This window comes from Hyaena hyaena, unplaced genomic scaffold (genome assembly GCF_003009895.1).
Source record: "Hyaena hyaena isolate Hyena2069 unplaced genomic scaffold, ASM300989v1 scaffold_896, whole genome shotgun sequence".
Taxonomy (NCBI): Eukaryota; Metazoa; Chordata; class Mammalia; order Carnivora; family Hyaenidae; genus Hyaena; species Hyaena hyaena.
The window spans coordinates 418,263-444,869 of record NW_024081528.1 but is presented as its reverse complement, the minus strand read 5'-3'; the positions used below and the strand labels follow the sequence as shown (position 1 = coordinate 444,869).

At 37.2% G+C, this 26,607-nt stretch overlaps 1 protein-coding gene across 9 annotated transcripts in view; it reads left to right on the top strand.

Moving 5' to 3' along the window:
• Positions 1 to 26,607, top strand: part of ABI1 (abl interactor 1) — a 130,209-nt gene that overhangs the window by 38,446 nt on the left and 65,156 nt on the right. For all 9 annotated transcript variants that reach the window (XM_039220518.1, XM_039220517.1, XM_039220516.1 and 6 more), the window contains exon 2: positions 12,507 to 12,674. In XM_039220518.1, the coding sequence (XP_039076449.1) occupies positions 12,507 to 12,674 (168 nt within the window). The remainder of the gene's footprint in view (positions 1 to 12,506; positions 12,675 to 26,607) is intronic.

The window sequence follows — 26,607 nt, the reverse complement described above, 5'->3', positions numbered from 1 at the left end:
CGTGTAACTAATTCTGTGTATAAATGTAGTTGCTCTTTTACGGACACCTGAGTGGCTCAGTCGGTTAAGTGTCCAGCTTCGGCTCAGGTCATGATTTCCCGGGCTTGTGTGTTCAAGCCTTTCGTCAGACTCTGGGCTGACAGCTCAGAGCCTAGAGCTTGCTTCAGATTCTGTGTCTGCTTCTCTCTTTGGTCCTCCCCTGCTTGTGGTCTGTGAGTTTCTCAAAAATAAATAAACATTAAAAAAATTTTTAAAAAATAGTTACTCTTTTGAAAACTGGGTTTTTACAGGTTTTGCATTAATTATGTTTTTAAAAATATAAGTTTTGTAGTATAGTACAGGTTGGTAAAGGAATTAGTCTGGGATGAATGTCATTGATTTAGGCTATAATTATGGCAAAACTTAAAATTTCAGAGTCTGATTATTTTATTTTATTTTATTTTTTTTAATGTTTTATTTATTTCTAGGAGAGAGAGAGAGAGACAGCGTGAGCAGGGGAGGGTCAGAGAGAGAGGGAGTCACAGACTAAAACAGGCTCCAGGCTCTGAGCTGGCAGTCAGCACAGAGCCTGACGCGGGGCTCGAACCCACGCACCGCGAGATCATGACCTAAGCGAAAGTCGGACGCTTAACCGACTAAGCCACCCAGGCGCCCCAGAGTCTGATGATTTAGTTATTGGAAATGCCCTGGGGATATAAATTAACTTGTGAAGGTTTAAAGATAATCTTTTTTTTCTTTTTTATGTTTATTTTGAGAGAGGGAGAGGGAGATAGTGCATGAGTGCATGTGGGGGAGGGGCAGAGAGAAAGGTAGGATAGAGAATCTTAATCAGGTTCTATGCTTAATATGGAGCCCCATGTGGGTCTCTATCTCACGAACTGTGAGATAATGACCTGAGCCAAAATCGAGAGTCAAACTCTCAAATGACTGAGCCACCCAGACGCTCCTAAAAATATATTCTGTATTATTAGAGTTGAATTTTGAATTTTATATAATGAGTATACTAGCTGTTGATTGTGTTACCTCTTAAATTAAAGATGAGTGTTCCACAACTTTCATTCCTTAACCATCAGAACTGTGTGATATGATAGGTACAGAAACTTCCTCTAGATTTTGGTGGAATCTCTTAGGTCTGTTAGCAGTTGCGTCAGTGGGAGATGGTAGGAGGATCTGTGTTTAGGCTTACAGTAGTTAGATCACAACCCGAATTGTTAGGCAAACAGTTTGTTCTTTTCGCTGGATATTTGCCATAATCTGGTAGAGTTTGTTTTTATTTACTTTTCACTTTCATTAGAATGGGAATTGTGTTAGAAAAAATATCCTTTCAATGCTAGCTGGGTGTTTGAGTTTATGCATACCCTAATCCCCATGACTCCATGCTTACTAGGTTTATTTGTCAGTGATGAACCAGCATTTAGTTCATGTGCTCTTTTTCCTCCTCATCCTTTCCACAAAATGATTATGGATTTTTCCTTGAAAGTTTCTTAAGTCTCAAACCAACCAAACCTTAGGCTGCCCTTTAGTAAAGTAGATGTTTTGTTTTGTGTATTTTTTGGTACATAAAACTCACATTTTAAGCTTTTTACTATTAGTATTAACATACTTTTTTTTTTTTTAAGGGCCCTTACACCAAGAAGTGTTACTGTATTTGATCAGTTTAAGAAACTTCCTCCTCATCCCCACATTTTAACATTTTGGAAATTGGGATGCATTTTACAATTAAAAAGCTTTTAGCCAGAGCAGTAGTCATTGTCTGTACTTGTGTGAACTTAGCTGTTTTTGCTGGTGGTTTAACTGGTTTATTGAAACCTGTTAACAAATCATTTAAGGACTATTTGAGGAAAGAATAGAGTCCTGGGTTTTGCCTTAAGAAAATTTGGGGGGCAACAGCTTCTGGTAAGATTAAGATAGTATCAGAATTTGCAGAATTGGTGTCAGCAGCTTGGAAGAAAATTCTGGAAATAATGGGAGAGTCTTATCTTAAAATATTGTGTTACCTGCAGTGGGAAGTTCACAGCATTGCTTATATGGTATTCTTGCCACTTTGTTTAATCAGAATATAGTTCTAAGTAAATAATCAGACAAATCCAGCTTGTAGGACTTTCTTAAGACAACCAGTGTGGATTTCTTTTTCTTTTTTCTTCTCTCTTTTTTTTTTTTTTTTAATTTATTTCTTTAGAGAGAAGGAGAGAGAGAATCCCAAGCAGGCTCTGCACTGTTGGCATGGAGCCCCATGCGGGGCTCAGACCCATGAACTGTGAGATCATGACTTGAGTCAAAGTCAGAGTTGGATGCTTAACCTACTGAGCCACCCAGAGGCCCCTGGAGTTTTAAAATACCTGTCTTGAGCATAAAAAAAGGTCAGGGTTGAAGGGTTAAGGTTTTTTGAATTGTTTAAAAAATGTTTTTATTTATTTCTGAGAGACAGAGACAGTGTGATCAGGGGAGGGTCAGAGAGAGGGAGACACAGAATCTGAAACAGGCTCCAGGCTCTGAGCTGTCAGCACAGAGCCTGACGCAGGGCTTGAACCCACGAACCGTGTGATCATGACCTGAGCCGAAGTCGAATGCCCAACTGACTGAGCAGCCCAGGCACCCCAGGTTGTTCGAGTTTTAAGGAAACTAGATAGACATGACAATAGCTGTGTAAAATCTGGTTAGATTTTGGCTCATACAAAAGGGTTTTGTTTTTTGTTTTTTTGGTTCTTGGAATTTGGATAACTTTGAATATGAATTTTCTAGCCGATTTTATTACTTTCTTTACAATTAAGACTGACCTACAAAGAGTCTACCTAAATAAATCTGAAAAAGCATTTTCTATAAGTATAATGTAATTCTTCCTAAGAAAGCATTCTGACAATTTAATTCGCTTTTTTTCCCTTAGTCATTAAATAAAAATGGTGCATCTAACACTATCTGGTTTATTGGAATCATTGAAGTAGAGTATTTTTTTTTTTGTAGATTTAGGTTATTTTTTATTGGATTGCCATGAAATTGCTTCCATTAAGTAATTGGAAAAAACCGTATTTAAAACATTTAAAATATTTTGTGGGGGAAAATACTGACTTTGGAAAAGTTCCTGGGAAGTTTGGAGTAGGGGTGAGTTAAAAGTTTTTAAAAAAAGAAAAAGGGAGAAAGAAGTTATTAAAGGAAATGATGTGACGACATTTCTAGAAAGAGGGGAAGAAAGGTAAAGACATAAAAGCAAGATGGCAGAAACCTTTTTATTAGTGCATGAGACCACTATTTGTTACCTAATAAGCAGGGTCATTAAACCGCTTGCAGTTAGGGCAGAGTGAAATTAATTGCTTTTCAAAGAAAGCAAATTATTTTCAAGTCCTCTTGGCAGACTTTCAGGAAGATTTCAAAGTGAGAAAGGGAATGTTTTATTTCAAGTCATATTATTATTTTGAAATGTTACTTACAGCATTCGATAGCATATGTATTTAGGTATAGGCTGTGTTTTCCGTATAGGACTTATTTTAATTTATTTAACATTTATTATTTTTTGAGAGAGAGAGACAGAGGGAGCATGAGCAGGGGAGGGGCATAGAGAGGGGGAGAAACAGAATCTGAAGCAGCTCCAGGCTCTGAGCTGTCAGCACCGAGCCTGATGTGAGGTTCAGACTCACAAACTGGGAGATCATGACCTGAGCCGAGGTGGGACTCTTAACTGACTGAGCTACCCAGGCACTCCCATATAGACATCTTTTAATGAAGTAGCGTCCTTCCTCCGTATGACACTTTTTGTTTTTTGAATGTTTGTTTATTTTGAGAGAGAACATGAGCAGGGGAGGGGTAGAGAGAGAGGGAGAGAGAGAATGAATCCCATGCAGGCCCCCTGCTCCCAGGACAGAGCCTGACATGGGGCTTGAACTCATGAACCATGAGATCATGACCAGAGCTAAAATCAAGAGTCTGATGCTTACCCCATTGAGCCACCCGAGTCCCCCTAGAAAAGTACTTAAAAATGTTTTTATTTTAAATGTTTATTTAATTTGAGAGAGAGAGAACAAGCGGGGAAGGGGCAGAAGAGAGTGTGAGAGAGAGAATCCCAAGCAGGTGCCGCACTGTCAGTGTAGAGTTCAGTACAGGCTTTGAACCCATGAACTGTGAGATCATGATCTGAGCTGATTAATTAAGAGATGCTTAACCAACTGAATCGTGCAAGTGCCCCTAGAATAGTACTTGGAACATTAGCCTACAGACTTGTATTTGGAACTTAAGTGTACTGTTGACATGTTACTATGAAGAGTTGGAAGAAAATGATTAGTTTTATTAAACATAATATAAATAAATATGTACTTAATGCCTAGTGCGTGAAGAAAACGGATTTAAGGTAGAGCTAGAACAAAATGACAGTATTGGTGTTTTGGTGCTTATTTCATAAGATTAAAACGTCCATTTAATAGATACTTAATTTTTAATATACTTTTTAAAAAATTGTGTTTTTTTAATGTTTAGTTTTGGGAGGGGGGACAGAGACAGACAGAACATAAGCGGGGGAGGGGCAGAGAGAAAGGAAGACACAGAATTCAAAGCAGGCTCCAGAGTCTGAGCTGTTAGTACAGATCCTGACACGGGGCTTGAACCCACGAACTGTGAGATAATGACCTAAGCCGAAGTCAGACGCCTGACTGAGCCATCCGGGTGATCCAGTTTTTAAGATAACGTTATGAGAAAAGCATTCTGAGTTCATTTAAAAAATAAGTAAACATTGGGGCACCTGGGTGGCTCAGTCGGTTGAGCGTCTGACTTCGGCTCAGGTCATGATCTCATGATTCATGGGTTTGAGCTCCTTGTCGGGCTCTGTACTGACAGCCAGCTCAGAGTCTGGAGCCTGTTTTGGATTCTGTATCTCCCTCTCTCTCTGACCCTCCCTTGCTCACGCTGTCTCTCTTTTTTTTTCTCTCAGAAATAAATAAAACATTAAAAAAATAAGTGAACATTAATTTTTCATGTATTTCAGATACAAATTTTAGCAGGCATTATAAAACCAAGTAAAATGTGAATTTCTAAAACTAAATATGATACTGAAGTTGAAGGATAGGTATATGGGGTTATCATATAGTTCTTTCTACTTGTATGTATATTAACAATTACTCAGGGGAAGAGTAATTGTACATGTTTTGTACTGTACATGTTGTCCTCTGAATGCCTACAGCTATTAAATAATGTCATCTCTTGTTTGATCACTTAGAAGAAGTTGGATTTGAATTTGATTTTTTCACAGGGCTCAATATATTGATGCTCTGATTAAAATCAGCTTAAAATGAGGCAAGTAGGCAACAAACAGGTTACTGCCATAACCATGAAGCAGTTGAAAAAATTTTTTGAAAAGGACGCTCAGGAAGAATATGCCATGGGGAAATTTCCATAGTACATCAATTAACAAAAAAGCAGGACATGTCATTGGAGGGTATAATGTCAGATTTTACATTCTTGCATACAGACACTGAGAGACTTGGAAGAAAGTACATTAAAATGTTAACATGGTCTATTTGAATGATGAGACCATGATACATTTTTTTCATTTACATTTTTCTCTTTTTTTGGGGTATTTTTCTGTTAAAAACAGGCAAACATTCAAAAACTATATAGGATTTGTTTTTTATTTAGAGTGCATTTGTTTTTAAGCATAGTCATGACAAGGTTCTGTGTCTCTTAGGATTCAAGTATTTACATGAGATAAAGAGAAGGAGAAAAGTTTTTGTTGTGGTAGTAGATGAAGGTTGAGAAAATGAGGGAGAGGAAATACAATTGAAGATAAACTTATAGATATGAGAGAGTTTGCTTATAATTAGTAATTTCCACTTTAGGGAGTGAAAAAAAGAGATTACTTTTCCTGTGTAGTCACCTTGAGGGACTTACACAGACTTGAAAATGTTCTTTACTCCAGCTAGCAGATCCTGACTCAGTAAAGCTTGATTTCCACAGGTAGATAAGGAAGGAAGAAGAGAGCTAGTTTTATGTATGGGCTCTTAAAAAAATTCAGTTATCTAAGGAATTTCCTGTTTAATTCTCGGCTACATTGTTTATTTTGAGTTTAGCTCTTTTAAATAATTAACTTTTTCTTTTAAAGCTGAACATATTTATTTGCATTTTAAGCATACTTCATCAGTGGCATAAGACAGGGATGGCAAATGGGTTTCATATCACATGTCAGCTTCTAGAGTGATTAGTTAAGAGTTTTTAAATTTTGCAAGGAAGACAGCCATATATAATTATCAATGTCTGTTTTAGTTCATTGGAGAAACGCTGCCTGTTTGTCTTCTAGTTTATAATCCATTTTGTTTGATACTTGGAATGTACTAAAGCTGTTGGTACTGATGCAGTTAAAGTATATAAAAAAAGGAGACCAACTGTTGGATACTACCAACTTACAAATCTGAAGTAAGCAACAATAGCAATTCTGGTGCAGGCTTTACTTTTAAATTCAGTGGTCTGTAGAGGAAATTAACTGACTGGACCTGTGTCTTCAATAAAGTCATGGCAAACCACATGTAGGTATTGAGTGCTTGAAAATGTGGCTAGTTGGAAAAAATGAATTTTTAAATTTCACTTAATTTTAATTTAAATTTAAATTAAAGATGGAAGTGTGAAATAGTTTCTATTAGACACAACTCTGTTGTTTTGGTAGGGACTACATTTTACCCTAACAGTTGCGTTGGAACTTGCATGAGAGGTTTCTGTGTCTAGGCCTGGAAGTGACGCCCATTTCTGTTATCACTGCATTGGCAATATTTAGTTGTATGACCATGCAGTTAGGGAAGCTGAGAAATGAAGTATAATTATGTGCTCTGGAGGAAGGGAGAATAGATAATGCAAAGCTAGTAGTCTCTTACTCTTGTGAGAGAAAAGTGTGCAACTTGTATACTGAAAACAAAACAAAAGGCAGATGAAACTCTAGGATTCAGTGGATGAGTGAAAAGTATCATTCAAGATTAAATCTAGTTTTAAACGTACTAAGAATAGAAGGCACTTCCTTAGCTTCATAAAGGGCATATATCTTTATAAAGGTCAGATGCCCCAAAAGCCAGTGCAGTAGAACAAGTAAAAGAAGATATACAGATTGGAAAGTAAGAAGTAAAATCAACTTTCATGATTGTCTACGTACAATAGCCTATGAAATCTACAAAAACAACTGCAGCAAATAAATGAATTTAGCAATGTTGCATGATTCCAAGGTCAGTATTCAGAAATCAATTTATTTCCGTAAGCTTGCAATGAATAATTGGCAATTGAATTGATAAAAACAGTATCATTCAAAATAGCATAAAAAATATGAAATACGTGGGGCACCTGGGTGGCTCGGTTGGTTGGTATCTGACTCTTGTTTTTGACTCAGGTCATGATCTCATAATTTGTGGGGTTTGAGCTCCATGTTGGGCTCCACAGTGTCAGTGTGGAGCTTGCTTGGGATTCTCTCTCTCCCTCTCTCTGTGCCCCTCCCCAGCTTTCCTCTCAAAACCAATAAACATTAAAAGTATGAAGTACATAAGGATAAATTTAACAAAATGTTTGCAGATGGTATACAGAAACTTTAAATTCTCTCAGTGAAGTTTTTTAGAAGACTTATGTACTAGGAGAGGGTTATTGTGTTCACAACTGGAAGATGCAGTGTTGTTAAGATAGCAGTTTTCTCCAAATTGATTTCTAGATTCAGTACAATCCCTGTCAAATTTTTAGTGGACTCTTTTGTGGAAATGGACAAAATGATTCTAAAATTTACATGAAATCAGTGAAAAAAAATAAAATTTACATGAAAGTGCAAAAGACTTAGAAATATCCATAACAGTCTTGAAAAAGGAAAACAACTCTGGGGGACCTTAGTACCTGTCTTCAAGAATTATTAAAGCTGTAGTAATCAATACAGTATAGTGCTAAATGAAGATCAACAGATATATCAGTGGAACCCAAAAGAGGGCTCAGAAGTAGAGCCACATATATACAGTCAATTGATTTTTGAGTAAGTGCCAAGATAGTTCATCGAAGAAAAGGGTGATCTTTTGGGGCACCTGGGTGGCTCAGTGGGTTAAGCATCCGACTTCGGCTCAGGTCATGATCTCACGATTCATAGGTTCGAGCCCTGTGTCTGGCTCTGTGCTGACAGCCAGCTCAGAGCCTGGAGCCTGTTTCAGATTCTGTGTCTCCCCCTCTCTCTGACCCTCCCCTGCTCGCGCTCTCTCGCTGGCTCTCAGAAATAAAACATTAAAAAAAAAAAAATTGAAAAGGGTAATCTTTTCAACCAATGATGCTGGAACAATTGGATATCTATATATAAGAAAATAATTTTGATTATTACTCTAATTTACACCTCATGCAGAAAGTTAATATGAAATAGATCATAGCTCTATCAAATGTAAGGACAAAAATTATAAAACTTCTTTCCTTCATTTCTGGAGGAAAATATGGGGGAAATCTTAGTGACCTTGGGGTTGGCAAAGATTTTTTAAAATAGGACATAAAAATCATGAAATAGAAAAATATTGGTAAATTGGGCTTCATCAAAAGAAAAGTATTTTTTTCTTTGAAAGACTTAAAATAATGAAAAGGCAGGCTACATGACTAGAAGAAGTATTTATAAACCATATCTGATAAAAGACTTGTATTTAGTCTATATATTTTGCCACATATATGCATATATGTACAGCTCAGTAATAATGTAAACAAACCAGTTAAAAGTGGCAAAAGATTTGAATACTTCATTGAAGAAATGGATAGTACACAAGCATTTGAAGTGATGTTCAGAGTCATAACTTAACTAGGGAAGTTGAAATTAAGACCACTAATAAAATTAAAGAGACTGACCATACCAAATGTTGTCAAGGATGTGGAGAAACTAGAACTCACATATATTGCTACTGGGAATACGAAATAGTACTGCTACTTTGGAAAATAGCCTAGCAGTTTCTCATAATGTTAAACAGAAACTTCATTTACCATTGACTTAGTAGTTCTGCTCTTAGGTATTACGTCGGTATTACCCAGGAGGAATGAATACATAATGAAAACACACAAAGACCTGGAATCAGATATTTATAGCAGTTTTAGTCATCCCAAACTGGAAGCAAACCGCATATCTATCAGCTGATGAATAAACACATCATGGTAAATCCAAATAATGGAATACTGCTTAGCAGTACAAGGATGAATTTCGGGGCGCCTGGGTGGCTTAGTCGGTTAAGTGTCCGACTTTCGCTTGGGTCATGATCTCGCAGTTCGTGGGTTCGAGCCCCGCGTCGGGCTCTGTGCTGACTGCCAGCTCAGAGCCTGGAACCTGTTTCAGTCTGTGACTCCCTCTCTCTCTGACCCTCCCCTGCTCACGCTGTCTCTCTCTCTCTCCTAGAAATAAATAAAACATTAAAAGAAAAAAAAAAAAAAGGATGAATTTCAAGAGGCCACACACAAAAGACTATACATACTTTTGATTCTATTTATATGAAACTCTAGAACAGGCAAAAACTGTAGTGACAAAGGGAAATCAGTGGTTTCCGGAGTCCAGAATATATGAAGGGAGTTGACTGTAAAGTATATGAGAGAAGTGTTCTTAGGATGGTGGTTATTGCTACTGTACACATTTATCAATACACACTGAAGTGTATACATAAAATTTTTAATTTTATGCATTTCATATTTTAATAAAGCTGACACGCTCCTACCCTCCCGTGATGGTCCCTAACATCCTCCCAAACTGGTCAATGACCTTTAAAAAAAATTTTTTTAGGGGTACCTGGATGGCTTAATTGGTTCTAGGGGAGCATGAACTCTTGATCATGGGGCTGTGATTTCGAACTCCATGTTAGGCATAGAGATTACTTAAAAAAAATTAAAAAATAAATTTTAATATTGTTACAAACTCATATTTAAACATTTCATGTGTTTCATTCCATTGTAGTTACTATCTTCATTGATGTGGCCCGTGGCAGCTTATTCCACTTGATTCCTGAGTACTTTTCACATGACCCTAGAGTAGCCTTGGCTTCACATGCCTTGCAATACACATAGTGCCTCTTGGTACATTTCAGGTCCTAGACTTGTAGTTGGCTTGGAAGTGGTATTAGAGATCATAATCTGAATAATAAATAGTTTTCCATGGATGTTAGTTATTTTTAAGCCTTTTCTTACCCCCCCATCTTTATTTAGGTGTAATTGGCAAATAAATTTGTAATATATTTAAAGTGGATGTCTTGATAGTGTGATGTACATACACATTGAGAAGGATTCCTCATATCTAATGAACATATCTGTCACCTAACATAGTTATCTTTTTTTTTTTTTTTGTAAGAACTTTTAAGTTCTACTTTCTTAGCAGATTTAAGGTATATAATATGGTGTTACCAGTTATAGTCACCATGTTTTACAGTTAGGCTGTTTCGTTGGACAGAGGTAGGATATTGATATATGATATGATACAATACAAATTGAGTTTGAACTGATGCTTTGAATTTAAATCCAAAACCTTGTTTTTTTTTTTTTTAAACTTTTGTTCTTAAACCTTCTTTTTACATCAAGAGAGTCTTGTGAACCATGCCAAAATCTAACTTCTCAATGACATGAACATATAATGACTTGCTTCATCTCACACTGCACAAATAAGCATCTCAGAATAATTCTGAAACTACCATCAGCAATAAAATGATTGAAAACAGTTTCAGGGTTTCTTTTCTCTTTCAATTATTTTTGTCTTCAGGATAGGAAGACAAAAAGCCTTAAGAATGATCAGGGCACTTGGGTGGCTCAGTCAGTTAAGCATCTAACTCTTGATTTCAGCTCAGGTCATGATCTCACAGTTTGTGAGTTAGTCTTTTACAAATAGTGCAAATATGAATAACAGTGTATGTATTTTTGCCAGTGATTCTTTGAGATAGATTCCTAAAATGAGATTACTGGGATAGTAAAAAGAAAATCGATATGTAATTTTGCTCTGTTATCAGAGGATCTTTCCGCACAACTTTGCAGAGTACCTTGTCAGACTTTTAGATGTTCGGCAAATGGGTAGGTGAGAAATAGTATCTCATATTGGTTTGCATTTGCATTACTTTTTTATAGTGAATGTAGTTCAATGTCTTTTCAAATGGTAAAAAGCGGTTATATTGTCTGTTTTTGTGAATTGTTAGAACTGTTTTTTAAAATTGATTCTTAGCCTTTTTCTTCATATTTAGATTATATATTAATGATATTTACACTTTGTAATCTAAGTTGCTGCCCCCACCCTGCTACACAGAGTTTATTGCTTGTCTTTGAACTTAGCTTTGTGAACTTTGTCTCTGAACTTTTCTCATCACCAGATTCTGAGTTACTTACAGGAGTTTGGGAAGAACAGGTGGGTAAAGGATTGTTATGAGATTCACAGTGGTTTTTGTGAAGATGAGAGACATGGTCATAGTGGATAACAGGGATAACAGGGAGGTTGGAATTCTGATGTGGTTAATGGATTTAGTCTGTATTTAGTCTATTGGCAGGTGTTGGAATTTTTTGTTAAACATTTGTTAAGTAGAGACCCTGGTTGGTGAGCTGAGGTTCAACAAAGGACTGCAAGAGAAAGTGAAATAGAGAAGTTTATTATTCACAGGTCCTGGGAGTACACAGTATAATGTCTCCAGGGGACACAGGGAGAAGTTCAGTGCAGGATATATACAGCGAGTGAGCAGCAGGACTCGGGGCACAGCCCTTTATTAGGGTCCTCAGGTGGATTGCGTTGAGATTCCCAGGTTAAATCTGGATTGGTTAATTAAAATCCAAAACAGCAAGGTTTTGATAAGCTCCAAGGTGGTCTTATCTAAGGGGGCACAAAAGGGGAAGGAGTGGGAGACAGGAGAGATTATTTATCACAAGGTGGGTTTGGAGCATTATATAAGGAACTTAAATTTACTTGTGACCCTGAGGGCTGTTATCTCGGGCATGAAGAGCTAGTGTCAGTCTAAGGCCCCTGTAGGCCACTTAGCCACACAAAATGGATGCCGAGGCAGCAATATTCTAGTTTAGCTAACCTCTCAACATGAGTTGGGAGCTTGGGGCTGGCAGAATGTTCTAAAGATGTAATGTGATAAATTGGTGGTTGAGGGGCTGTAATGTGTATCTCTGATCACAGTCACTTTGTGGCTCCTTAAAAAAAATTTTTTTTAATGTTTATTTTTGATAGTATGTGCATGTGAGTGGGGCTGGGGGCAGAGAGAGGGAGACAGAGGATCCGATGTGGGCTCCATGTGGGGCTCAAATTCACATCCTGACCTGAGTTGAAGTTGGATGCTTAACCAACTGAGCCAGCCAGATGCCTCAGTGGATTGGCTGCCAAGAGATCATGGATTCCACCCGACAGATAGGGATTTCTGCCATGGCCTTGTCAGTGTCCTGAGACTATCATCAGACTGCTCTGATAAGTTTTTTGATTCAGTTGAGCCTTTCTGTTAAAAAATATCATTATAACTCTCCTTTTCTGTAGAATATATGTTTAATGAATATTAACCTAACTAAGTATTGATTGTTTTTGTTCTTATTTTCAGGCTGCAGACAAGAGAAAAGCTTTAGAAGAGACCAAAGCCTACACAACCCAATCCCTAGCTAGTGTTGCTTATCAAATAAATGCATTGGCCAACAATGTACTCCAATTGCTGGATATCCAAGCCTCTCAGCTTCGGAGAATGGAGTCTTCCATCAATCATATCTCACAGGTAAGAGCTTAAAAAAGGCTTTAAATTCATATTTAATCAGCTGGCAGGATAGAAGTAGCATAGTCAAAGAAGTAGATAGCCTGGAAATACGAATTCCTTACTTATCTTACTAACTGTAGTTATTATCACTTCTGGCTTCAGCTTCGAATTCAGTAAACCCACTTTTTAAAAAAAATTTTTGTTTTTGTGGTAACATATACATAACTTAAAGTTTACCATTTTAACCATTATTTAGTGTATAGTTCATTGGCATTAAGTATATTCACACTGTTGTGTAGTCATTGCCAGTTACCCTACTGTAAAAGCCTATTTTTGAGAAGTAAAATAAATTGCACATAATTAAAGCATAGAATTTTATAAATTTTCATACACATATTACCCAAGAGATCATCAACACATTCAAGATAATGAACATTCCCCCCCCGCCCCATTTTTTCATACTTCTTTGTTATCCCACCTTTCTTTCCCCTGTCCTCAGGCTGTCACTGTGGATTAGTTTACATTTTCTAGAATTTTATATAAATGGAATTATATGATACATATTGTTTTTTGTCTGGCTTCTTTCAGCATAATTATTTTGAGATTCATCCATGTTGTATATGAAAATAGTTCACTTCTTTTTTATTGCTGAGTACTATTTCATTGTTCCACATTTTGTTTATCCATTTAGATGTTGATGAACATCTGGATTTTTTTTGGTTTGCCTATTACAAGTAAAACTTACGTGAACATTTGTGTACAAGTTTTTATATGGCCATATATTTTTATTTCTTTTTCATAATTTAAATATGTTTAGAGTGGAATGGATAGGTAACATGGTAGATATCTGTTTAACTTTATAACCAAATTTATACCTAAATTGTTTCCAAAATGATTATAACATTTCATCTTCCTACCAACACTGAAGGTGAGTTTCAGTTTCCTCACATCCTTACCAGCACTTGCTCTGGTCACTCTTTTTAGTTTTAGTCATTTTAATAGGTGTTTTAGCCATTCTAATATTGAGGTTTTAATTTCCATTTCCCTAGTAATTATTAATGATGTTAAGCATCTTTTTATGTGCTTTCTGTAGATTTTAGTGTTTTAAGCCTTGTTCATCTTTGGTCACATTTATTCCAGAGTATTTTTATGCTATTATAGATGGTGTTATTTTTATACTCTTTGCTTGATTGTTCATATTTTTGCTCGTAGGTACAGAAATGCATTTGGCACTTGTATATTTACTTTGTATCCTTGTTAAAGTCACTTAATAGTTAGGGTAGTGATTGCATAGATTCCGTTATATTTTCTTTACAGAAAATTATGTTATTTGTAAATACAGTTTTAGTTTTACTTCTTCCCTCTATTTTTCCTCCCTTCCCCCTTTTCTTTTCTTTACTTTTTTTTTTCTTGCCTTACTGCACTAGTTTGAAGCTTCAAGAAAACATTGGATAGGCATAGTGAAAGTGGACATTGTTGTCTTGTTTTTATCTTAGTGGAAATCATTCTGTTTTTCACATTTATGATTACAGTTGGTAGCTTTTTCAGAAACATGCTTTATGAGATTGAGGAAGTTGCCTTATAAAGGTGCAGTTTGCTGAGAGTTCTTATTAGGAGTGGATGATGGATTTTGTCAGATGCTTTTTCAGTGTTGTTGAAATGATCTTTTTTTTGAATGTTTAAATGGCCTTGCTTTCCTGGGATAAACTTCACTAGACCACCATATATTCTCTATTACATAGATTGTTAGACTTCATTTACTAAAATTTTGTTAAGAACTTTTGCTTCTATGCTCTCGAGTTATTGGTCTATAGTTTTCTTGTAATGTCTTTGGCTGCTTTTGGTGTCAGTATGCTAGTCTTACAAATATATTGGGCAGTGTTCCCTTCTCTTCACTTTTATGGAAAAGTGTATGTAGAATTGATCCGTACTCTCTTTTAAATGTTTGGTAGAACTTACCAGTGAAGCCATTGGGCCTGGAGTTTTTCTTGGCAGGGAACTTTTAACTATATATTTAATACCTTTAAAAAAATTAAAGTAAAAATATTTTTTAATGTTTAATTTATTTTTGAGAGACAGAGAGAGAGAGATCACAAGCAGGGAAAGGGCAGAAGGAGAAGCAGGCTCCAGGCTTTGAGCTGTCAGCACAGAGCCCAGTGCAGGGCTCCAAGTTACAAACTGCGAGATCATGACTTGAGCTGAAGTCGGATGCTTAACAGAGCCATTCAGGTGCTCCCCCCACCCCTGCTCTGAATTTTTTTTTTTTTTTAGTTTATTTATTTATTTATTTTGAGAAAGAGAGAAAGCTCACATGTGGGCCTGAGCAGAGTGGGTAGGGAGTGAGAGAGAGGGTGCAAGAGAATTCTAAACAGGCTCTAAGCGCTATCAGTGAGGAGCCTGACTTGGGGCTAGAATTCATGAACCGTGACATCATGACCTGAGCCGAAATCAAGAGTCAGATGCTTAACTGACTGAGCCGCCCAGGCACCCTTGTTTAGTATCTTTAGTAGATACTGGGTTGTTCTCTTTATCTGTTTCTTCTTGAGTAAGCTTTGTCTTTTTCCAGGAATTTGGCCATTTCACCTAAGTTGTCATTCATTTGCATACAGGTGTTAATAACATTTCCTTATCCTTTTAATATTTGAAGACACTGTAGTGATGTCACATCTCATTCTTGATATTCTTAATTGGTTTCTTCTTTGTTTTTAAACTGATTAGTATGGCTAATTTATGAATTTCATTGATCTTCTAAAAAAGTCATCAGCGTTTGGTTTCATTAATTTTCTGTACTGTTTTTCTGGTTTCTGTTGATTTTTATTTTGTATAGATTTTTTCTTTTCCTTTTCTGTTCCTTGGAGTTAATTTACTTGTCTTTTATCCTTTTTAAAAGTAAAAGCTGAGGTTATTGAGAGCCTTTTGTCTTTTCTAATATAGGTGTTTTAGGCCTATAAATTTCCCTTGAAATAGAGTTTCCCATCTCATAAATGTAGATGCGTTGTGCCATCATTTTCATTCAGCTCAAAATAATTTCCGGTTCTCGTTTTTTGTTTCTTTCCTGGCTCAGGACTATTTGGAAATATTTCAAGATTTTCAAAGGATCTTTCTGGCTATTGATTTCTAATTTAATTCTATAGTAGAAGAAAATATGATACAAGTCTTTTCACATTTATTAAGAATTGTTTCATAATCTGGAATATACTCTCTCTTGGTAAATGTTTTATGTACACTTGAGAACAAAATATATTTTGTTGCAGTTGGATAGAATGTTCTGTAAATCTCCTCAGGTCACATTGGTTGATAATGTTCAATTTTTTATCTTTAACTGATTTTTTTGTCTACTTGTTTTTATTAATTGTTGAGGAAGGTATGTCGTAATCTCTCTCATTTTTTAAGTATCCTATTTTTCTTTGAATTTTTACCATTTTTAAAATGTATTTTGGAGCTATGTTGTTAACATAATAACATAAGTACTTAGGTTTATAATGTGCTTTTGATGAACTTATCATTATGAAAAGACTTTTTTTCTTACACTTTCTGTTCTCAGGCTCCCATAACATCTTCAATTATTGAGAATCCAAAAGGCTTTGGTTTATATGGGTATATCTTCCAGTATTTATCATATCAGAAATTAAAATTGATAAATATTCAAGTAGTTACTAACTCATTTAACAATAAACCCATTACTTGTTAATATAAATAACATTTTAATGAAAAGCAACTGTTAACCAAAACAGAGAAATTTGTGAGAAGAGTGACATTGCTTTCAAATTTCTGCAAATCCTTTTATTTATTTATTAAAAAACATTTTTAAGTGTTTGTTTATTTTTAAGAGAGAGAGAGTTAGAGCATGAACTGAGGAGGGTCAGAGAGAGGGTGACACAAAATCTGAAGCAGGCTCCAGGCTCTGAGCAAGTGCTTAGCACAGATCCCGACTCAGGGCTTGAACACACAAACTGAACCGCAAGATCATGACCTGGGCCAAAGTCGGGTGCTTAATCAGCTGATCCACCCAGGTGCCCCTCTGCAAATCCTTTAAGTGATTTTTTTTTTTTTTTAATTGAGAGAGAATCGAGGGACAGCGAGAGAGGGAGAAGCAGGACTCATCACCAGAAGCAGGGCTCGTGCTCACCTGATGTCAGACTTGAACTCACAAACTGTGAGTCATGACCTTAGCCGAAGTCAGATGCTTAACTGACTGAGCCACCCGGACACCCCAGTGATTTGTTTAATAAACGATAACTGGATTTTCCTATTTGTTTTTACATTTAATATGTTGTGATTTATTGTTTTGGTTACGTATATGAAGAAAATCTGGCTTCCTGCAGATATATGGTTAGAAAAGACAGGATGTTGGGGACCTTGGGAGTCTTTGGACCATAGTTGGAGTATCTTTGCATTATGGGGTCAATACGGTTTAGTCTATGATATGTATTCTATACCGGCTATCTGCTTCTCTTAAAATCTCCCAAATTTGTAATATAACTCACTCCACTTACAGTTTTTTCTGGCTCTTTGTTGCACAATTCTTGCTTCATCCTTACTGACTTTGGTGATATTTTGGTGAATTATCCATTATATTGTGGGACTTTTCCTAATCCCTAATGGCCTGTTGGTATTTATTTTAGGTTTATTTAACCAGTTTCTTAAATATATTTCATGAGTTTTAAGATTAAGCATGCTTCTTCTCTTTTGGCTGGATTGTGTTCCCCTGGAATTCATATGTTGAAGTCCTAATTTCTAGTACCTCCGAATGTGACTGTATTTGGAGGTAGGATCTTTAAAAAAGTAAATAAGTTAGAATGGGATCACTGGGTGGGCCCTCATTGAGGCCCTATGATTGATGTCCTTACAAGAGGAGAAGATTAGGACATAGACACACACAGAAGAAAGACCATGTGAAAACACAGAAGAAGGTGGCCTTTTACAAGCCTTTTATAAACCCTGCTGACATGTTGATCTGGGACTTTTGGCTTCCAGAATTGTGAGAAATTTAATTTCTGTTGTTTAAACCCAGCAGTCTGTAGTCCTTTTTAGTGGCAGCCTGTTGTGATGGTCTTGGCTAGGAATGACTTAGGCTCTTACCAGGCTTGTAATTTACTCATAGCAAGCCTCACAGACATTCCTCCAACTGCCACTGGGGCCACTGTTTTGGCTGGACCAGATTTCATGGTTCTTAATGATTCAGGACCACCGCCTAAAACCAATAGGGAAATTTGAAGAACAAGATTTATTACTTACAGGTCTTGAAGAATAAATGGCATTCCCCAGGGCCATATGAGATTGCAGGTAGAGAGAGAGGAAAGGAGCATGAGCCTGAGGTGGGGTCTGAGGGTGGGGTGTACTAGGGTTTTGTGGGTTCAGTCTTTATTGGCGAGTTTAAAATGTAAGAGTGGAAATTAGGGTATAGAAGGAAAAAGTGGAATCACTCAAGCAATCAGTTACCTAGGTTGCCCAAGCTTTTTGGAAGGAGAACTTCATGGATAGGGGTAGCCTGGTTTCTTATCTGGTTATTTTGTTAGTAGTATGTAATATAGCTAGTAATACGTTTATAGGAGGTGGATGTGTTTGGAATGGATGCCTCACCAATCAAAAGCTTAATGTTATACATGTAACACTGTATAGTTCAAGCAGACTAATCTGGCACTGGTTGTCATCTCTAGCACTATCACTTCTGTACTTTTTGTTTGATATTATGGATTATAGACTGTTCATCAGAATCTGAACTAGTAGGTGGAAAGATATAATGCAGATTGTTGAGTGTCATTTAAAATGAGAAAGCATAAAAATAAAAAATAAATGAGAAAACATGATATGTTGAGTTAGTTCCTAGTGGCTGGGAGCATTCAGTAGCCCTCATTTGATTGACTGATTTACCATGGGAAAAATACACTAACTGCCCTATTCAGTATTCTAATTGATTTATAGACGCATCTGGTATTTCTAAGATGGGGTGGGGTATCATATGGTACAAGGCTGAGTTATGGTCTCTGAAGGTATCCAAGTCTTAATTCCTGGAAATGTATTATTTTATATGACAGAAAGGACTTTGAGGATATAAATTAAAGATCTTGAGCTGGAGAGATTATCCTGGACTATTCAAGTATGCTGTAAATGTAATCACAGAGGTCTTTTTAAGAGTGAGACAGGGGTGCCTTGGTGGCTCAGTTGGTTAAGTGTCCGACCTCAGCTCAGGTCATGATCTCGTGTCGTGGCTCATGAGTTCAAGCCCTGCTTCAGACTTTCTGCTCTCTGTGTAGAACCTGCTTCGGATCCTCTGTCCACCCCCATCTCTGCCCATGCCCCACTCAGGCTCTCTCTCTTAAAAATAAAATATACATTAAAAAAAAAAAAAAAAAAAAAGGGAGGCTGAAGAGAATTTGATCCAGAAGAGCAGAAATCAAAATGGTTATATGAGAACAGAGATTAGAATGCTGTGGTGGCTAGCCCAGGAATGTCAGAAGCTGGAAGAAGCAAGGAAAAAGGTTTTCCCTTGAAACCTTCCAAGGGAATGTGGCCCTTTTAACCTTGATTTAGTTCTGTAAAATTCAGTTTGGATTTCTGGCCTCTAGAAATGTTATAGAATACATTTCTGTTGTTCTAAGCTACTAAGTTTGTAGTAATTTTTTTTCGAAGGAACATGACTTTGAACTTTTTTTTTAAAAATGTTTTATTTTTTATTGATTTCTGAGAGAGAGAGAGAGACAGTGTGAGCTGGGGAGGGTCAGAGAGACAGGGAGACACAGAATCTGAAGCAGGCTCCAGGCTCTGAGCTGTCAGCACAGAGCCCGACTTGGGGCTCGAACCCACGAACCGTGAAATCATGACCTGAGCCGAAGTTGGACGCTTAACCGACTGAGCCACCCAGGCCTCCCTGTAGTAATTCGTTAAAGCAGCGTTAGGAAACGAATATATGATACGACAAACCAGTTCTTGTGTTTTTTTAATTTTTGAGAGAGAGAAACAGAGGAGGAGTGGGAGAGGGGCAGAGAGAGGAGACACAGAATCAAGCTCCAGGCTCTGAGCTGTCAGCGCAGAGCCCGATGTGGGGCTTGAACTCACGAACTGTCAGATCATTACCTGAGCCGAAGTCGGATGCTTAACCGACTGATCCACTCAGGCGCCCCGCACCAACTCAGTTCTAAATGTGGTATGACTTTATATTTGTGTAGTCCTCAATAGAGATTGGTTCTTGTCATCTTCACGATATGGATTAAAGTTTTATTAAAAAAACTTTAAAAAAATTTTTTATTTATTTTGAGAGAAAGAGAGCACACACAGATAGGGAAGAGGCAGAGAGAAGGAGAGAAAGAATCCCAAGCAGGCTCCACACCATCAAGGCAGAGCCTGATGCAGGGCTTGAACTCCCAAACTGTGAGATCATGACCTGATCTGAGATCAAGAGTCGGATGCTTAACCAACTGCATTATCCAGGTACCCTTAGAATTGTATTTTTTAAAAAGGATGTTGTAAAATTGTATAATACTTAAAATCATGAGGAAAACATAAAAAATTCCTCATGTTTCCTGTCAAAGCTCTGTTATGAAGTAGTCTTTTTTATCTTTTTTTTGTTATGATTAATATGTAACCTAAACATTTGGCTAACTTCCCTTTATTTTTCTTGTACATATTTAGAGTCAACAATCAAATGATTTAGGGTAAATTTCCTTATCTCCTTTTTGGACAGAGGACACCTTTTATTAATTGAGATTAATGAAGCATTCTTGCTTTAATTATAGTTATTAACAAGACAGATTTATAGAGGATCCAGCTATAGTAAAGATGTACTAACATAGAATATAGATTTTTCTCTGAATATAAGTACATGGTGCAGAACATACAAATGTTTATTTGTAGGAGTTGAGGGACTAAACCTTGTCTTGGCACTAAACTTTATCTTACTGCTATGTAAGATAAAATTCTTCTGATTACTGTATGGATAAACATTTGTTTCAAAATGAGTTATTCTGCCAGGGACTCTTACGGCACCTAGCACAGTGCCTGGTACTTAATATGTGCTTTCATGTGACTAAAAGTTTTGAATTTTAGTATGTTTTAGACATTATCTGAAAATTTTAAAGTTAAATAAAAATACTTTAGAGTATAACAAAGATTTCTGGTATAGCTTTGACTCTCTACTTCCCAGCGTATTATTTCTGTATATTTGATTTGATTTGTATCATATAATTTATAACATCATTTGATTTGTAACATGACTTATATCATTAAAACGTGTGTGTGTGTGTATTTTACTATAAATTCAGGTTTTTTTTTTTTTTTTTTAAGAAAATGTACTAATCTTGTCTCTCAGGTTATTGTTGGTATGATACTAGAGCTTCATGTCATCAGATGACTTACATCTGTTTATTTGAATAAATAATTTAGTACAGGGATCATTAAACAGTTATCCATGTTGGTTAAATCCAGTCCTCTCCCCATTTTTGTAAAATAAAGCTTTATTGGAACATGGCAGTGGTTTTTTGTTTATATGTTGCTATGGCTGTTTTCACTACTGTAATAACATAGTTGAGTAGGTATGACAGACACCGTGTAGCCTATAGAGCCTAAAATATTCACTCTCTGGCTCTGTTCAGAATAAGTGTGCTAACCCTTTGTGTAGTGTTATACAGACTTCTGTTTCAAAAAACTTTCATAGAATTTGATACCACTCTCTCCAACTACTTATGGTAATTTTTTTTTTAAGATAAATTTTCTCAGGGCACCTGGGTGGCTTAGTTGGTTAAGTATTTGACTCTTAATGTTGGCTCGGGTCCCTATTGTGGGATTGAGCCCTGTGTTGGCTCCACGCTGAGGTTGGAGCCTGCTTGTGATGCTCTCTCTCTGTCTCTGTCTCTTTCTGTCTCTGTCTCCCTCTGTCTCTGTCTCTCTCTTCACTCTCTCAAATAAACTTAAAAAGAAAAACAGTTTTTCTGGGGGTTGATATGCTGAGCTAGAAGTCATAAGGAATGAGACTTGCATGATGTGCATTACATTAAAATTCTATAAGTTTATGGCTTCAATCCTGTATTCTCAGCATATAGAAGTTAGCTTGTGTAAGAAGTGATGGAAAAAGCTCCACTAGAGGTTTGGTATTTTGACATCACCTGGTATGCTGCAGTACTATTATGATATGAACCACCCAGAATCAAGACTGCTCCCATTTCAGATGCCAGTGGCAAGTTGTATCCCTGTTCTACTCACACTTTTGACCAACTGGTCATAGATCTTAGAAGGGGATGCCCTCAGGTATGATAATTTATTAGTATGACTCAGAGAGTTCAGGAAGACACTATCCTTTTGATTACAGTTTTTTTTTTTAGTATATGTATTTATTTTGCGAGAGAGAGAGATAGAGAGAGGCGAGGGAGAGGGAAAGAGAGAGAATCTCAAGCAGGTTCCATGCTGTTAGCTTAAAGCCTGACGTGGGGATCAGACTCATGAACTGCGAGATCCTGACCTGAGCTGAAACTAAGTCGAATGCTTAACTGACTGAGTCACCCAAGTGCCCTGATTAGTTTTATTAAAAAAATTTTTTTTAATGTTTATTCATTTTTGAGAGAGACAGAGACAGAGCAGGAGTGGGGGAGGAGCAGAGAGAGGGAGACAGAATCTGCAGCAAGCTCCAGGATCTGAACTGTTGGAACAGAGCCTGATTCAGTACTGAAACTCAGGAACTGTGAGAATCATGACCTGAGCCAAAGTCGGATGCTCAACTGACTGAGCCGCCCAGGAGCCCTGACACAGTTTTTTTTTAAAGCAAACAGATGGGGGCCAGCCAAATGAAGAGAGACACATAGGGCAAAGTCTGGGATGGTCCTGAACATAGAACTTCTATGGAAGTTCTTCTAAGAACTTCTAAGGAATCAGGGTGCATCACCTCTGGGCATATCAATGTGTTATTCATCAAACGGGAAGCTCTACTGAGCTTTGGTGTTCAGAGTTTGTTTCACATGGAGGCACAATTGATTTAATCATTGGCCATGTGACTGAACTTCATCTTGAGCCCTCCTTCCCTATTCAGAAGTTGGGCTGACTCAAAGCCTCAACACTCTAATCACATGGTTGGTCTTTCTGGTGACCAGTCCTCACCCTGAGCCACCTTGTTAGCATAAACAAAGACACCCCTGTCACTGGGGGAAATTCCAAGGATTATAAGCTCCTTCCCAGGAACAGGGACAAAGGCTAGTGAAATTTTTTATTATACAATAGATTCAAATTTGAAGGTTTAGGGCCTGAAATAAATTTATAAGAACTGATTAATAATATATTTGTTTCATGGTTGAGTCTGTGATTTAATTCTGTTCATACTGAAGTTTATACAAAACTCATGTTAGTAGGATTGCTTTGTTAATTTGTTTTATAAATGGTTTTTGCTAACAGAACATTAGATCAAAAGATGTAATTTGTAGAAAGTTTCTTAAAATTACTTTTCATATACTGATACTTAAAGTATAATGTATTTATAGAAGTAGATTTCTCAAATTGGTAATTCTATAGAAGAATATTTAACATTTTAGGTAACTGAAATTTCTTATTTTAATCATACTAGTAGAAATTTTTCTAATATATGTGCCTTCTTTTATATTTGCTGGTAAGCTCTAGGCAATCCCACTCTTTCCTGACACTCCCCCCCGCCATGACAGAATATGCAGGTTTTCTATGCATAAAAGAATCTCTGGAAACTGTATATTTGGGTAAATAACCTCAAACCTTTTTCTTTTTTTTTCTTTTTAATAATTTTTGTTAAGTTTATTTATCTTGAGAGAGACAGAGAGTACAAGCAGGGGAGGGACAGAGAGAGAGAGAGAGGGAATCCCAAGCACGCTCTGCACAGAGCCCATTGTGGGGCTCAAACCCACAAACCTGTGAGATCATGAGTGGAAATCAAGAGTCAGATGCTTAAATGACTGCCCCACAAAACTTGTTTTCTTCTCATGGTTCTCACTTTCTAGGGCAGATCTGATTGGGGCTGGTAATAATAAGATTGACTGGGAAAGGTGAGGTATCAACTCTCTGAATTTTCTGTATTTCCCTTTCTTTCCTTTCTTCATCTTCATATAGTGCTACAACCCCAGAATGGTCTTATTTGTAGATTATTTGTGCTTAGATGTAGTTCTGGGACTAGTACTGTTTTTTTTCACAGTTGTTTCTGGTTTGTGAAGAAAGAAAAGGAAGGTAAATCTAGCATTCATGTATATTCTAAGTTGGTGAAATGTCAAGTAAGGTTTCTAAGATTAAGAAAAATTTTTTTTAGTATTTATTTTTGAGAGAGAGAGAGAGAATGTGAGCCAGGGAGGGGCAGAGAGAGAGAGGGAGATATAGAATCAAAGCAAGCTCCACGCTCTGAGCTGTCAGCACAGAGCCTGACGTGAGGCTCAAACTTACAAACCGCAAGATCGTGACCTGAGCTGAAGTCAGATGCTTAACTGACTGAGCAACCCACAGGTCCCAGGTTTCTAAGATTTAAAACAATTTTTCATATGATAGTTGATGGTAGTATTTTTGTTTTTTAAATGTTGTTACTGGCCAATAAAATTGGTAACAGTACTTTTCCTTCTTCCTTTTCTCTTCCATTTTGTAAGGTTTTTTTTGTCTTTCAGTCTCTTTTTTCCTTTCTTTTTAAAATAATTTACTGATCTGTAAAATTCTCAGTTACACTAACCCAAGCATTCCGTATTCTCGTCACCTTCTAACACATGCATACACACCAACCCACCATCCACTTCTGAATGAATGAGGATTGAAAGAGACTTGGATTATCCACCTTAGAAGACCAGAAAAATTAATATATATATTTTAGACTAATAAGAATAGAGGCAAAGCTATGTATTTAGTTTCTATTCCAGAACTCCCAATTCCCTATGTCATAGGCTAACCCTGAGCTATGCCTGTGTGGAACAAAATGCAAGCAGCCTAGCCAAGGATAAAAGAACTGAACGAAAGTGTCAGCTGCTGTCCATCTTAGAGGAGACACTTTGGGGTTTAAGTTCAGCTAAGTTTATTATCAGTACTTTTCCGGGGACTGTAGTAGGATTTTGAATTTCTAGAAGGTATCAGTTACCATGTATAGGATATCTGTCATTATGGGCCTATGAAGAAATGGGAAACATGACCAGTACTCAAAAGGCAATCAGTAGAGCTCAACTTTGACTGGTATATGGTGTTGGACAAATAACAAAATTTCATTATTTGACCAATTCTTAAACCAGGGACTTGAAACTTTTTATAGTTAAAGGGAATTTTAAGATACTGATTCTAGTTTCATTCTGCAATATTTGTTCTCATGTGTTCTAAGGTCTGACCCACACTTAACAGTTTGCTAGTCTCTTGCCTTGTAAGATGAGGTTTCCATGAATAACTCCCAGAATTCTAAGAACTGACCTACTAGTGAAGCACCATCTCTGATGGTGCCATGGTAATTACTAAGAATTTTGGGGCACTTAGGGCGCTCAGTTGGTTGAGCGTCTGACTTCGGCTCAGGTCATGGTCTCACAGTTCATGGGTTTGAGCCCCACTTTGGGCTCTGTGCTGTCAGCGCAGAGCCTGTTTTGGATCCTCTGACCCCCTCTCTGTGCTCCTCCCCCACTTGTGCTGTCTCTCTCTCAAAAATAAAACAAACATTAAAAAAAGAAAAAAATTTGATTCATGGGAATTCCTGGGTGGTTCAGTCATTTTAGCATCCTGTGGTGGCTCAGATCATGATCTCATGGTTCGTGAGTTCAAGCCCCGCATCATGCTCTGTGTTGACAGCTCGGAGCCTGGAGCCTACTTCGGATTCTGTGGCTCCTCCCTTTCTGCCATCCCATCCTTGCAGTGCATGTGCGCTTTCTCTCTCTCTCTCTCTCAAAAAAATAAATAAATAAAATGAAACCAGATCTTCCTGCATGGGGAAAGAAAAACCAATTTGATTTCTGGATTCTAATCTCAAGAATTAGAAAGCTTTTGCTTTCTCATTTGTTGCTACCTCAGCTACCTCTTGACAATTATGCAGCTGGTGACTGGGTATCGGAACTTAGAGTCCAACTCTTGACTCCACTGCAGTTCTTGACACCCAAAGAATTAGAGATTGTATACTGGAGCACCATTTTGAAAAAAATCTCAGTTTTCAACTTGCTTACCAGTAGAAACTAATGTAAAGGGGTATTAAGAGATAGCCAGTGAAAGTGTATCATATTGACAGGTTTGAAATTATATCCAGAAGTCTAGCTGTGAGAATAGTTGAATAATGTTGGTTTTGGCTTTTTTGCTTCTGCAGAGCAAGAAGGTATTCTTGGGGTGGAGTGGAGAAGGTAGAATGTAGACTGAGTGAGCTAGTTTTTATAGCATGCATTGATATTATCTGTGCTCCCGTGGCATCTTAAACACATATCAGTTGCTACATTGACTGTTGGTATTGTGTTTTCATTGTAGTTGGGGAGCTTTTGAAAGGTAGAAGATTGTTCAGTTTGTAAAATTTTAGAAACCAGCATTAAACCTGTCATTGAGAATTTAGTGAACGTTAAAAAATTTCACTTGGGAGGAGTTGGTATGTACACTTACTTCCTGTCTGTCTGTCTGTCTGTCTGTCTGTCTATCTATCTATCTATCTGTCTGTCTGTCTGTCTGTCTATCTGAGAGAGTGAGAGAGCAAGCGTGCTGCACGAGCAAGGGAGGGACAGAGGGAGAGAGAGAATCTTAAGCAGGCTCCAGGCCCAGTGTGGAGTCAGACGCAGGGCTCTATCTCATGACTGTGAGATCATGACCTGAGCCCAAATCAAGAGGCTGCTTAACTGACTGAGCTACCCAGGTTCCCCTAATCAGCATTTTAATAAATTAAAAGTCTTGTGGGCATATTGTTTGGGTGGCATTGAGGGAGTGACCTTTAATTAAGTTGGGCTTTGAAGATTGTGCATTTATCATGTTGACATGGGGTGCAAATGCACTCTGGTTTGAGGTAGTGGCATTAGATAAAGACATG